The sequence below is a fragment of the Sodiomyces alkalinus genome, assembly GCF_003711515.1.
Source record: "Sodiomyces alkalinus F11 unplaced genomic scaffold SODALscaffold_12, whole genome shotgun sequence".
In the NCBI taxonomy this organism is placed as follows: domain Eukaryota; kingdom Fungi; phylum Ascomycota; class Sordariomycetes; order Glomerellales; family Plectosphaerellaceae; genus Sodiomyces; species Sodiomyces alkalinus.
Genome location: NW_021167090.1, coordinates 1,188,532 through 1,199,605, shown reverse-complemented (window position 1 = coordinate 1,199,605; position 11,074 = coordinate 1,188,532). Strand labels below are relative to the sequence as shown.

At 52.8% G+C, this 11,074-nt stretch overlaps 5 protein-coding genes across 5 annotated transcripts in view; 3 read left to right on the top strand and 2 right to left on the bottom strand.

The window, feature by feature from the left end:
- SODALDRAFT_329427 (S-adenosyl-L-methionine-dependent methyltransferase) overlaps positions 1–1,366 on the bottom strand; it is a 2,942-nt gene extending 1,576 nt beyond the window's left edge. Inside the window, exons 1-3 of the mRNA XM_028610932.1 lie at positions 814–1,366; positions 519–645; positions 47–396 (exon numbers count right to left, since the gene is read on the bottom strand). Of these exons, the coding sequence (XP_028463047.1) occupies positions 47–396; positions 519–645; positions 814–1,201 (865 nt within the window). The 5' untranslated portion in view covers positions 1,202–1,366. The remainder of the gene's footprint in view (positions 1–46; positions 397–518; positions 646–813) is intronic.
- A 220-nt stretch (positions 1,367–1,586) lies between these two features.
- Positions 1,587–4,786, top strand: SODALDRAFT_317898 (FAD/NAD(P)-binding domain-containing protein). Its single transcript, XM_028609365.1, has 8 exons — positions 1,587–1,793; positions 1,929–2,219; positions 2,297–2,362; positions 2,497–3,022; positions 3,132–3,194; positions 3,272–3,474; positions 3,554–3,620; positions 3,720–4,786. The coding sequence occupies exons 2-8, from the start codon at positions 1,943–1,945 to the stop codon at positions 4,726–4,728; spliced, it is 2,211 nt and encodes a 736-aa protein (XP_028463046.1). The 5' UTR covers positions 1,587–1,793; positions 1,929–1,942; the 3' UTR covers positions 4,729–4,786.
- A 265-nt stretch (positions 4,787–5,051) lies between these two features.
- Positions 5,052–6,676, bottom strand: SODALDRAFT_317896 (alpha/beta-hydrolase). The gene is made up of 3 exons (XM_028609364.1): positions 6,538–6,676; positions 6,107–6,475; positions 5,052–5,985 (listed from the first exon to the last, which is right to left on the bottom strand). The coding sequence occupies exons 1-3, from the start codon at positions 6,629–6,631 to the stop codon at positions 5,297–5,299; spliced, it is 1,152 nt and encodes a 383-aa protein (XP_028463045.1). The 5' UTR covers positions 6,632–6,676; the 3' UTR covers positions 5,052–5,296.
- A 424-nt stretch (positions 6,677–7,100) lies between these two features.
- Positions 7,101–9,332, top strand: SODALDRAFT_337791 (FAD-binding domain-containing protein; the record flags this gene model as incomplete). The annotated part of the gene is made up of 8 exons (XM_028612725.1): positions 7,101–7,146; positions 7,630–7,808; positions 7,856–7,902; positions 7,939–8,122; positions 8,156–8,463; positions 8,739–8,902; positions 8,970–9,119; positions 9,220–9,332. The coding sequence occupies 8 exons, from the start codon at positions 7,101–7,103 to the stop codon at positions 9,330–9,332; spliced, it is 1,191 nt and encodes a 396-aa protein (XP_028463044.1).
- A 543-nt stretch (positions 9,333–9,875) lies between these two features.
- On the top strand, positions 9,876–11,009 carry SODALDRAFT_329424 (3-oxoacyl-reductase). The gene has a single exon (XM_028610931.1). The coding sequence runs from the start codon at positions 10,038–10,040 to the stop codon at positions 10,914–10,916; it is 879 nt and encodes a 292-aa protein (XP_028463043.1). The 5' UTR covers positions 9,876–10,037; the 3' UTR covers positions 10,917–11,009.
- Positions 11,010–11,074: the final 65 nt, after the last annotated feature.

Genomic DNA, 11,074 nt, shown 5'->3' with positions numbered 1-11,074 from the left:
GGAGGGTGAGGTTGGAACGGGGGTGGAGAAGGAACCTCTTTCTCACCATAGAGATGGGCGCGACCGAACACTCTTCCTCCACCGACCATGGCCAAACTGAAGATCCCATGCTCTGGACGAGCCACACCTTGATCTTTATCTCCGACAGGTTCGCCGACTGCCCGTTTCAGTTCGCTTCCAAACACACCCGGGTAGGCGCACTTGGACCCGTCGCCGCCGTTGCGACCCTCCTGCAGCGCGGCAACGTTGGTCTTCTCTTCCAGCCAGTCCCAGCGTGGCTTGGCAGTTCCTATGGCGTCCTGCCAAGCTGTCTCATGGACAGCGTACGAAGGGCCCTTAGTAGAGTCGTAAAGGGCCTTAGGGAGATAATCGGAGCTCGTGTACAGATCAAGTCCGCTGTCGACGTGTCAGTTTCGATCTTCAATCATTTTCCCCCTTGCCCTCCAATAGAAGTTGAGACATAGAATGACTAGTGACTGCGTAGTGAGGAGCGTCAGGGGGGTTGAGGTATTACTCACAATAACAGAATGTACGCGCGGAGGGGCTCGTTGCCGACGAGCGAGGCCGAGATGGTATTGTTGGCAAAGACGTCTGGCCCGATCTCTTGGAAGATATGGATTGAACACAAGCAGCGCATAACCCGAGCTGGAAGGCAAGGCGGAATGACACAGGCCGATTTGTTAGCGTACCTAGAGTTTAATTTGCTCGGGTGCTTAACCGAGCCCCAATGCCAGTGGCGTTCTCCTAAGTGCTTCATAGGCCCCATAGGCTACAGTGCCACAATCGTGGAGAAAGGGAGTGGTAATGGCTTACAGAGCTTCCGTGGCTCGATTCCGATCTCAGAAGCGAGAATCTTGACGGAAACACCCTCGCTGCCAGATCGAGCAAGGATGTCGGGAATTCGAGCATCGGCAGCGATGTGCAAGGCACGAGCCTCAAAGTATTGAGACGATACCTCGAGCACACGATTGGCCGGCTCGCTAACGAGTTCCGTAAGAGATCCCACTGCCGCGAGCAGGGTTCGCTGGGCTTCGAACACCCGCCATTCGGGAAGATCCGTGGCCGTCGATCCTGCGGTGCCGTTGCCAAGGGGAGGGGTCGGCTTTTCTTGGCGTGCGGCCACCAGCCGTGCAATGGCAGACTGGATCAGCTCACCGAGCTGCAGGAGCTCAGAACAGTCAAGGTCGGACGATCGTTCCATTGTGAGAATAATGTCGATTTGGTAATAGATAGGGCTAACCAATTGCGTGAAGAGATGTGTGCCTGTATGTGTGTGTATGCGAGCGGAGTGACTAGTATGCAAAAGCGAAGAAGGGGGGCGTTGTCAATTCGTTGGTATGATGCCAGTGCGCCGAGCCGTATCTTGCCAGGGGGGGGGGGGGGAGGGAAAACAACGTCAGTGGAAACCCGCTGAGCATGAAATAGGCACGGCCCATTGACGTATGCAGACTTAAGTCCTATCGCGAACGGTGTTATCGCCGTTGAACCCCAGTCCAGGGGCCGCGGGACCCGAGTATAAGTTCCGTGCGGGCCTCTTGGACCGTCCAGGACCAGACACCAGAACCTGGGGCCAGAACTTCGGGCCAGGGAAATGCCAGCACTGGGAAACAGCGTAGACCAAGTCCCACTGCCAATAAGAGACACTACATGAACTGTGCATTATGGGTGGCAATGATGCACCCGTCGAATTGCAAGAACGTGTAGAGAAAGAAGAAGATCTGTTTGTGTCCAACTCGTTACTAGAGTTCTTAACCAAATCCGCTGTGCACTGTCCAGTTGTCCAGTGTCCACCCGTCAGTGCGCTGCCCACTGCCCGCTGCCCACTGCACTGCCATCACTAATCCCCACCCACCCCCCCTATTCTTCGTTCCACTCGAGAGTTACCGACAAGCCATGACCCCTGTTGTGCTGATCTTATCCGCTTTTAGCAACTCACCCCATAATGGCCACCAAGTTACCTGGGTACACGTGGGAGAACGGCTTCCGCCAACCGAGCTCGGATGCCACGCCTTGGGTGTGGCCACAGGGGCAGGAGATGACTGACGCCGATGATTACGTTACGCCGCCCGATGTTGAGTTGGTCTCATCCCCGAGCCATAATTCGCTCGGCATCAACGTCGTCCGCAACTGGCCTACCTTGTATGACGGGACGAACAGTCCCCACGGCGTCCCCTCTTGGTGGGCTCCCGAGAAGGCCGTCGACGTGCTCATCTGTGGAGGTGAGGAAAATCATGGACGGCGATCATCTCATTAACAAGTTCAGAACAAAACACTGACACAGAAGTATTATGTATAGCCGGCCCAAGTGGCCTTGAAGTCGCCGTCAGTCTCGCGAGACAGGGCGTGTCGTTTCGAATCATTGGTAAATCACTTTCGCTCTCCTGTGCTAGGATAGTCAATCTCGCGCGACCGGAGAAGATCCAGTGTCCGGCTTGTTCAAACTTCATAGCGCGGTGTCCCGGAAATTCGGAAGCTAACACTTTTCGGAAACACCAGACAAGGCCGACGGGCCACTCACGGCGGGACGCGCAGATGGAGTCCAACCCAGATTCCTGGAAACCGTCGCCCTATGGGGACTAGCCAGCGAAATCCATGAGGAAGGGCCCTTGATTGAGAGAACGGCCCTTTATAAGGATGGGAAAAAACTTCTTTTCAATCGTTCTCATCAGTCTGACTCGCGGTACCGCGGCTTGCACATCATCACCCAGGGCCAGATTGAGCGCATCTATATTCGGGACTTGGCTCGCCAGAAGGTCTTGGTCGAACGGAGCAGCATCGTTAGCGATTTCAAAGTCGACGAGACGAGCGGAGACGCGACGCATCCCGTGTGCGCTACGGTTCGGAACAATCGTACGGGCGAAGAAGAGGTCATCAGAGCCAAGTTCCTCGTTGGCAGCGATGGAGCGGCCAGCAGCATTCGAAAATCGCTCAAAGTCCCCTTTGATGGAGTCAGCACCGATATTTACTGGGGTATTATGGACTGCATCTTCGAGACCGACTACCCCCATGCCTGGGTCTTTGGGTAAGTTATTATACGAGGATCCGAAGACGAGACTCCGCGCGACTCCCTGCCTCTGAGACGTTACTTGCATTAAGAAGTTTCTGTACTAAAAACGGGCCTCTTCGACCAGATCGGTTATCAGCTCGAAGCACGGCGGTTGCGTTATTATTCCCCGTGAAGACGGATACATTCGGTACGGTCCACACTCCCCTTAGGACAGTCCTCGGAAACGATTGAGATGAAAGGAGATTGAATTGACAAATCTTCCAGCCTGTACACTCAGCTGGACGTTTCCCAGACCGGTCACATTGCTACTTCGAGGCAGGCGAGTGACCCGACTTTTGCAGAATCTGGAGGCAATGTGGACGTCCACTCCATCACACCAGAGGAGGTCCTCGAGCAGGCCAATCGCATCTTTGCTCCCTACAAGCTCAAGTTCGGGGCACCCCTGAGCTGGTTTGCCATCTGGAAGAGTACGTCCCCCTCGGTTTTCTACACACAAACCTTTTGTGAAATATGAAAGTTCCGATCTAACGCAAACGTAATCGGTAGTTTCGGAGAGAGTGGCCCGGTCGTACTCTTCTCCCGATATGCGAGTTCACCTTGTGGGAGATGCTGCGTTCGTCAACCCAACCACCCCCCCCCCCCCAACCACCCCCCCCCACCCAACATTCCCCCCCTTAATGGCGAGGTCTTTCTAACTCAAGCCACGATTCAGACACGTCCATAGCGTCATGGGAGCTTTCGGGCTAAACGCTTCTATTCTGGATGCTGCAAATCTCGCATGGAAGATAGGCCTTGCCGCCAAAGATCGTGCTGACATTGCTGCCCTCTTGCCCACCTATGAGACCGAACGGCGCAAGCATGCTGTGCGGATTATCGAGGTTTCTGGGACCTATTTGCGCTTCATTTGCGGATCTACTCTGCCCCTTCCCGACTTCAGAAACATTTCATCTCTCGAAGCGGACGACAGAAAGAGAGCTGCCGCTGTTGCCGCTTCCAATGGTGCGAATGAACATACTGACACGGTCTCCCTGAAGAGGGAGTACGACCAGCCTAACCCCAACGGAGCGCACGGTGTCAACGGAGATGATGAGACCGCTCCTAAGAAGGATCTTGAGTTCCTCGCCAGCTTCTTCAAGGCCCACGGCCAGTTTCTCCTAGGAGTCGACTGCCGATATGATGAATCTGTCATCGCCCCTCCGGTGGAAGCCGCAAGCGGGAAGCCCCCGGCCATTGCAGTGAAGAACGGAGTTCGAGCCCCTAACCCTCGGGTCTGTTTCTCTGACAAGGAAACGGGTTACCTCTATGACAAGTTTGCGGGCGCTCCGCGCTTCCAGCTCGTGTTATTCGCCTCCACGTTAGCCGGCACCGAGGTACGCCGGCAGGTAAATGCTTTCTTGGCCAACCTGGCGGAGCCGAAGGGCTTCTATATGAGGCTGGGTGGGGAAGAGCGGTTCAATGTCGTGCTTGTCGTTAAGAGGCTCCCCTTCGAGTGGGAGAGCAGCTCTGATTGGGGCCAGTCGGCCATCAAAGCGGCTCTGCCGAAGGGGGCCACGGTCGTGTACGATGACAGGGCGCCTGATGAGGATGCCCACACTACGTGGGGGGTTAATCATTCTACCGGTGGGCTTGCCGTCGTCAGGCCTGACTTGTGGGTCTCTATCACAGCATTCCCGGCTGATACGGATCGAGTCGCGCAATACTTTGACGCCTTCCTGAAGTAGATAGATGCCATCTAGTAGCCACTGAGTGCTTGAAATACAACGGCAGAACAAGATGTACCTTATAAAGTAGACTGCACTGTAACTAATGTGACCCTGGTATGTGTGGTCTTGATATGCTCACGGCACGGCGTTAGACGTCCTAGTTACATGATAGTCATATCACTGCGCATGGTGTTGGTGGGACAAAGTAACACACACCTCTCACTTACTATACTACTTCACCCCCTGCTTCTGTTTACAACGTAAAGCCTCAACCCCCAGGCTGAATAGCGTTTATTCCTCAGCATCTCACGCTCATATTCCATGTGAGACTTTTGCTTTCCAGTGAGGTTTACTTCATACAACCGAACAGGCGCTGAAGGTTCATTCTCGGTTCAGGGATAAGGTCTGGTACTAAAGTGTGAGGCTATTAACAATATGCTAGTCTTTGCTTGATGAGATTTGTATGACTTCCATCCCGTGACAGATTACTTTCCATGGACTTGATAGTTACATATCTCGAGTTTGAGAAGTGAAAGAGGATAGTCTCGAAAACAGACAACTTGGACAGCTATGTTTCCATCAAGACTTAGATGTGAGAGTCCAAGAAATCCTGAACATCGCGGTACAGGTTGGGAGCAGCATGATGGTACATGAGTGCATGGCCGGTGTTCTCGTAGACCTTGACAACGTGATCGTTGGCCTGGGGGAAACGGTCATACACGGCGTATGGCTGGCTGCCGCAGGTCTTCCGGCAGAACGTGGTGTCCTGCTGGCCGATGCCAAGGAACACAGGACCCGAGAACTCCTTAGCGGTAACCAAGTGGTAAGTGAAGGAGATAGCCATGCCAAGAGTATCCATGTCGCGAGTCTCGAAATCCATCTCCAAGGCTCCTTCGTCGAACTCGCCCCAGAAACAGGCCACTTCTCGGGCCTCGATACTAGGGTGAGTTTGGTAGAAATCCGGGAGGTAGCCCCATCTTTCAGGGTCAATAACACCGGCGTCCGTCTGCATTCCGGAGAGGAAGGCAGGGTAAACCCAGAGAAGGTCCCACGTAACACCAAGGAGCACGATTATATCCGCGTCGTCAGGGTACCTGTCCGCAATGCTATTAGCGACGATAGAGCCGACAGAGAAACCCGCCATAGCAATTTTGTCGTAAGTCCGTCCCATAAAGCCCTCGGCGCGAATGGTCTGGATGAAGTTATGGATAGTCTGAACGAATGTTTCAGTGTGCACCTCGAAAAGACCATCAGGCTTGGAACTGTTGCCAACCCCTGTAAGAACAAGTGTCAGTGATGCGCATATGACGGAGTTTACAAGTCGGACATAGATCAGGGAGTAAGAAGGAGACGGGAGTGGTGGGTGGGTGGGCGTCGAGGACCTGGCGAGACGAACCAATGAAATCAACGGCCAGAGTCGTGTAACCAGCATTGGTCATGAACCGCGTCCAGCTGTAAGTCTCCGGCTTGTAGGGGAAATCCCACATGATTTTACTAAAAGTTGCACCGTGCAGTAGAAGTTGGAGGGTGTCTTTGCGCTCAATGCCGGCAGCAGGCTCGCAGAGACGAACCGACATATCATAGTCGGCTTCCACAAGCACCTGTCTCCCGGCAAAAGCAAACAGGGACTTGATGTTGTAGTTCTCGAGGGAGAACTCGCCAGGAGCCGTCTTGTCAACGTGAATCGGGACAGTGAACTCCTCGCAAACCGGCAACGCGGTTTGGTTGCATGGCGAGGTTCCGTTCACGGCTCTCCCGACTCTCTCTAAAGTTGGAATGACATTAGAATACGACTGGAAAAGCGAGCCACAGCGGGTTTGCACGTACGATATTGGCTGTCTTCTACGGCTCTCGCCTGGGAGACTTGTGGCCAAGCCAGCAGTTGAACTGCCAAACTGGGAAGGAGAGCTCGAAGATGCATTTTGACAGGAGAACACGTGCACTGAACCGTTCAGAGAGGGGGGGGGTTAACTTGCTGCGTGGCTTGAGCTGTGCCGATGCGACGATAGTAGCTCTAAATTGGCGCTCGGTTGATGACCTTATGAGGTATGTGGCAACCCCTGCAGCAGGACCGGGCGGCGTTCGGGACCGGAGTACGGTACCGAGGTAGGAGAACAGAGCAGGGTGGGGTGCCGAGCTTACGGTTCAGGCCACGACCGAATCCTACGAGGGAATCCATATCCAATGGGACCTGCAGCGCGTTCGAAAGTAAAAGGAGAGACCAATATTCCTGGGTCCCGCGACATTGACATGATAGTGCAGCATCAAATCGACCATTCGGCGTCGGCTCCCCGGAGGTTTCAATGTTATCAATCAATTATCAAGATTCAACCCCTCTTCAAACCCCACCTCTATCCAATTACAACAAGGCGATCCATATTCGACATATCATGATTCGCCTTGGCAGCATCTGTCTCCTTGCGCTGGTGTGCAGTGGTTAGGCTCTCCCCTATCAGCACGCTGCCGTGGCCACGTGTGTATATGCTCCCTTTCCCTTCCGTCCAAGACAAAGTACGGGTGACAGGTCTTGGACCTGTGTGACAGTGGTACACTCCGCAGATTTGGAATGCTTCACTCTATAGCTAAGACATTAGTTGAGCTAACTAAGTTGAATGACTGAATGTATCTCTAATATACCTCTGCACCTCTGCATTTAAGTGCACCGAACTTGCCAACGTATTCCCGAATAGCACGTTTCAACGGGATGGTTCCTCTTGTTCACGCTACTATCAGGAGCGTACTGCCTTTTGGTGTAAGCCACGTCTTAGAAGCGGCCACGACATTTGGCCATGTCCTCGTTTCCTTCTCACAATCCAATCTTAAAGTTCAAAGTTTAAACCTTGGTCTGTGAAACTTTGGAGTCCTTGTGTGATTCTAAACGCTAAGTCGCTGACACCTCTCTGCTCTTTTGCTAAAAAGCTGCTACGGAATGGCTTGATCCTACTTGTGTCTTTCTCCCCAGTTCCACGGAAGAAGTGTCAGAGGCCGTTTCCATATTGTATAAACATAATTGCCCCTTCGCCATCCGCGGCGGTAGTCACAGTGCCATTCGGGGAGCGGCTAATATCGACGACGGCATTCTCATAAGCATGAGGAACGTCAATGATATTACACTCGACAGCGACAATGAGACGGTTACTATTAGTATGGGTCTGGTAACATAATAGGTCAGGTCTATAAAGCCATTGAACCGTAAGGCTACATGGTTGTGGCCGGTCGCTTCGCCAGCGTCGGAACCGGCCTAGCCCTTACAGGCGGCTTCTCATACTTTGCCAACGAGCGCGGTTTAGACGTTGATAACGTGGCCGGCTATCGGGTAGTACTCTGTAACGGCACCATCGTGGAGGCTAACCCGTCTATCAATCCCGATCTGTACTGGGCGCTAAAGGGGGGTTCAAATAATTTTGGCCTCGTGACCCATATCACCTAAGAGATATTTCCTTAGAAGGGTTTATGCGGCGGCCGGGTGACATTTCCGCCGCACACACTGGATACTCTGAAGGACCAGTACCAAGTTAAGACTTCCGTCGAGACCCCCGATATTCATATTTTGCCCGCCTATATCTACGACGGTACTTTGAACACTACATACGGCTTCTCTCCGATCGTGTATAACCAAGAGGCAGTTGCCTTGCCGCGAGCTCTGCAGCCGTGGCTTGACGTGGAGCATTCGGACTCAACGATTAAGTACAGGACATACCATGACTTGGCTACAGAACTTGTGGCGGGGTTTCCTGACGGTCTCAAGGTCAAGTCTACCAAACGGTTGCTTAGCGGCCCGCGATATGAAGTAGTGACGGAAGAGGAGAGGCAGTCTATTAAGGCGGCCATGGTTGGCGGTCCACGAGGCTTTAGCACGAACTCGGGATATTCGTATACTTGCGCCAATGGATATCCGGTTTATGTAAGTGCCCGTGTGGCTGCTAGTTATGCTACAGTCCACTGGTCCGTCCAGAACCATAGTGGCCCAGTGACTGACTTTGCTTTTAGACAAACCCATTATACATTTACTGTGTGGATTACTTGAGTTTCCTTCTTGACAGGTTTTCCCAATTCTATTCCAGCTTCTCGCACATCGAGGGACTTTTTGGCCTGCATACTGTTATGCCCATTCCCCCAAGCGCCATCGAGAAAGCTGGAAAGAACAATCCTGTTGGTCTTGACCGGGCGAGACCAGGCGAAAACCTGACAGGTACGTAATTCGTCAAAGCATCCAGTTGCAGTATGAGTACACTATCACTAACAAACTTGACGACTAGTATTCTACCTCGGGTTGCAGTTCTTGCAGTTCGACAACGAGAGTGACATTGACGAGGTATTCCCAGCATGGGACGTCTTCATTCGTACTCTTCAGGTGGAGGCTAAGAGTCGGGATGTTCTCTTCCCCCACATGTATGTGAAACTAGATTGTTTCCATGTCCCATTCCCATAATAGATACGCCCGCTCAGTCTTGGCCAGAGTTACTGACAAAGACGGCACAACAGCATGCTGCCTTATTCTGACGGCAGGCAAGCAGCTATTGCATGATGCATCCTACGGCAAAGAAAATGTGAGACGGCTGCACGAGATCCAAGAAAAATACAACCCTAGCTTGGTCTTCCAACGTCTTGTTACAGCATAATATGATTCGCATATTAAACGAACTTCTATAAGGATTCCCTTGGTAACTCGGCACAGCTGACAGAATATCTACAACAACGTTGGCCTACATAGAACTTTTAGAAAAATAATTAATTACAAAGCATATCGGCCTTTGTTTTCGCCTTCGGGGATATTGCCAGGGGATATGTTATAGGCTGTGGCTCTCGGCGTTCGGCGTTAGGCGACTACTACTTTGGCAGTAAAAAGGGGGGTTGAAAACAGGGGTCGAAAACGGGGGTGGGGTTGCTTCCCGGACGCCCGCAGCGCTACTCCGGTCCTCTGAACACCTCAACGACCCCGCACTCTGCATGCATCCTCAGCGCCGACTTTGACCAGTCTGGGCAGGAGGCACAACAGACACAAGTACCAGCGGCTGGGAGATCAATGAACTCAACCTACCCCCAAGAGTGAAATGGAGATGCTTTATTATCGTCTCAGATCTTCGGGTGTTCTTCGTCGGTGGTAAGTACCACAGGCCGTCCTCTGATCATGCGTAGCGGGAATAAAAATCAGAAGAAACGTTTGTCTATATAAACATCTAGTCCTGCTCGACAACAGTTGTGTCCGGTTTTATTCTTCCAGGGTGTAACATTAGTTAAGCTCAGCATCCCTGCATATCCAACAGTCAACCCCTTTCCTCGAATATCCTCGAATATTACCCAAAGCTCAAACCCAATCACCAATAATGGGTTCTGTCTCTGCCGCTGGCCAAAAGGTCTGGCTTATTACAGGCTGTTCGTCGGGCTTCGGTCAGGAAATTGCCCTCGCAGCCTTAGCCCGTGGGGATGTAGTCGTCGCAACCGCCAGGAATCCCTCCAAACTGGCTGATCTCGCTGCTAAAGGGGCTATAACTGAGCAACTCGATGTCACCGACAGCGACGAAAACCTTGCCCATATTGTGGCGAGAATCCTCCAGAGAACGGAACGCATCGACATCCTAGTCAACAACGCGGGGTACATCTTGGCTGGAGGCGTTGAGGAATGCGGCCGGGACGAGGTCCAATCGGTTTTCAGCACGAACGTCTTCGGCCAGCTGAACGTTATTCGCGCCGTGCTTCCTGTGCTGCGTAAGCAGAGGAGCGGTGTTGTGGCCAATCTTGGTAGCATTGGAGGCTGGTACGGCAGTGCCGCTGCAGGTCTCTACTGCGCCACTAAGGCCTGCGCTTCGATGCTCTCTGAGTCCCTTCGGGCCGAAGTCGCACACCTGGGTATCCAGGTCACTTGCATTGAACCTGGCTACTTCCGCACCAATTTCCTGGACCAGGGTCATAAGGTCCATGCTGCCAACACCATCGAGGAGCTTAGCGACGGTGTGAACCCGACTCTGGGAGCTTTCCAGGCCGTGAACCATAACCAACCGGGAGATCCAGCCAAGGGTGCCAAGCTGATCGTCGAGGCACTCACCGGTACTGGACGGGTGGAGGGTCGGGAGCTTCCGCCGAGATTTGTGCTCGGAAATGACGCGTACAGGATTGTCAAGGGGCACATTGAAAACAACACCAAGCATCTGGAGGCCTGGAAGGATCTGACCACGACTACCGATCATGACGATGTCCAATCTTAGTTAGATAGGGAGTCGAAAACAAAGGAAATTGATCATACTCCAAGACTTTCTTGTACCGTGCTTGTGTTGCCCAGGGATGTGCAAATGTCGTCAGCTGAATGTCGTGTCATGTCTCAATTCCAATCAATTACACGCAAGGGCACATCGAAAGTGGGGGA

Coding starts and splice junctions, on each gene's coding strand:
- SODALDRAFT_317898 (XM_028609365.1), top strand. CDS start 1,943: ATGGCCACCAAGTTACCTGGGTACACGTGGGAGAACGGCTTCCGCCAA. Junction 2,220..2,296: donor CGACGTGCTCATCTGTGGAG/GTGAGGAAAATC, acceptor TATTATGTATAG/CCGGCCCAAGTGGCCTTGAA. Junction 3,195..3,271: donor CGTGAAGACGGATACATTCG/GTACGGTCCACA, acceptor CAAATCTTCCAG/CCTGTACACTCAGCTGGACG.
- SODALDRAFT_317896 (XM_028609364.1), bottom strand. CDS start 6,631: ATGCATCTTCGAGCTCTCCTTCCCAGTTTGGCAGTTCAACTGCTGGCT. Junction 6,476..6,537: donor CGTAGAAGACAGCCAATATC/GTACGTGCAAAC, acceptor TTCCAACTTTAG/AGAGAGTCGGGAGAGCCGTG. Junction 5,986..6,106: donor TCTGGCCGTTGATTTCATTG/GTTCGTCTCGCC, acceptor TTGTTCTTACAG/GGGTTGGCAACAGTTCCAAG.
- SODALDRAFT_329424 (XM_028610931.1), top strand. CDS start 10,038: ATGGGTTCTGTCTCTGCCGCTGGCCAAAAGGTCTGGCTTATTACAGGC.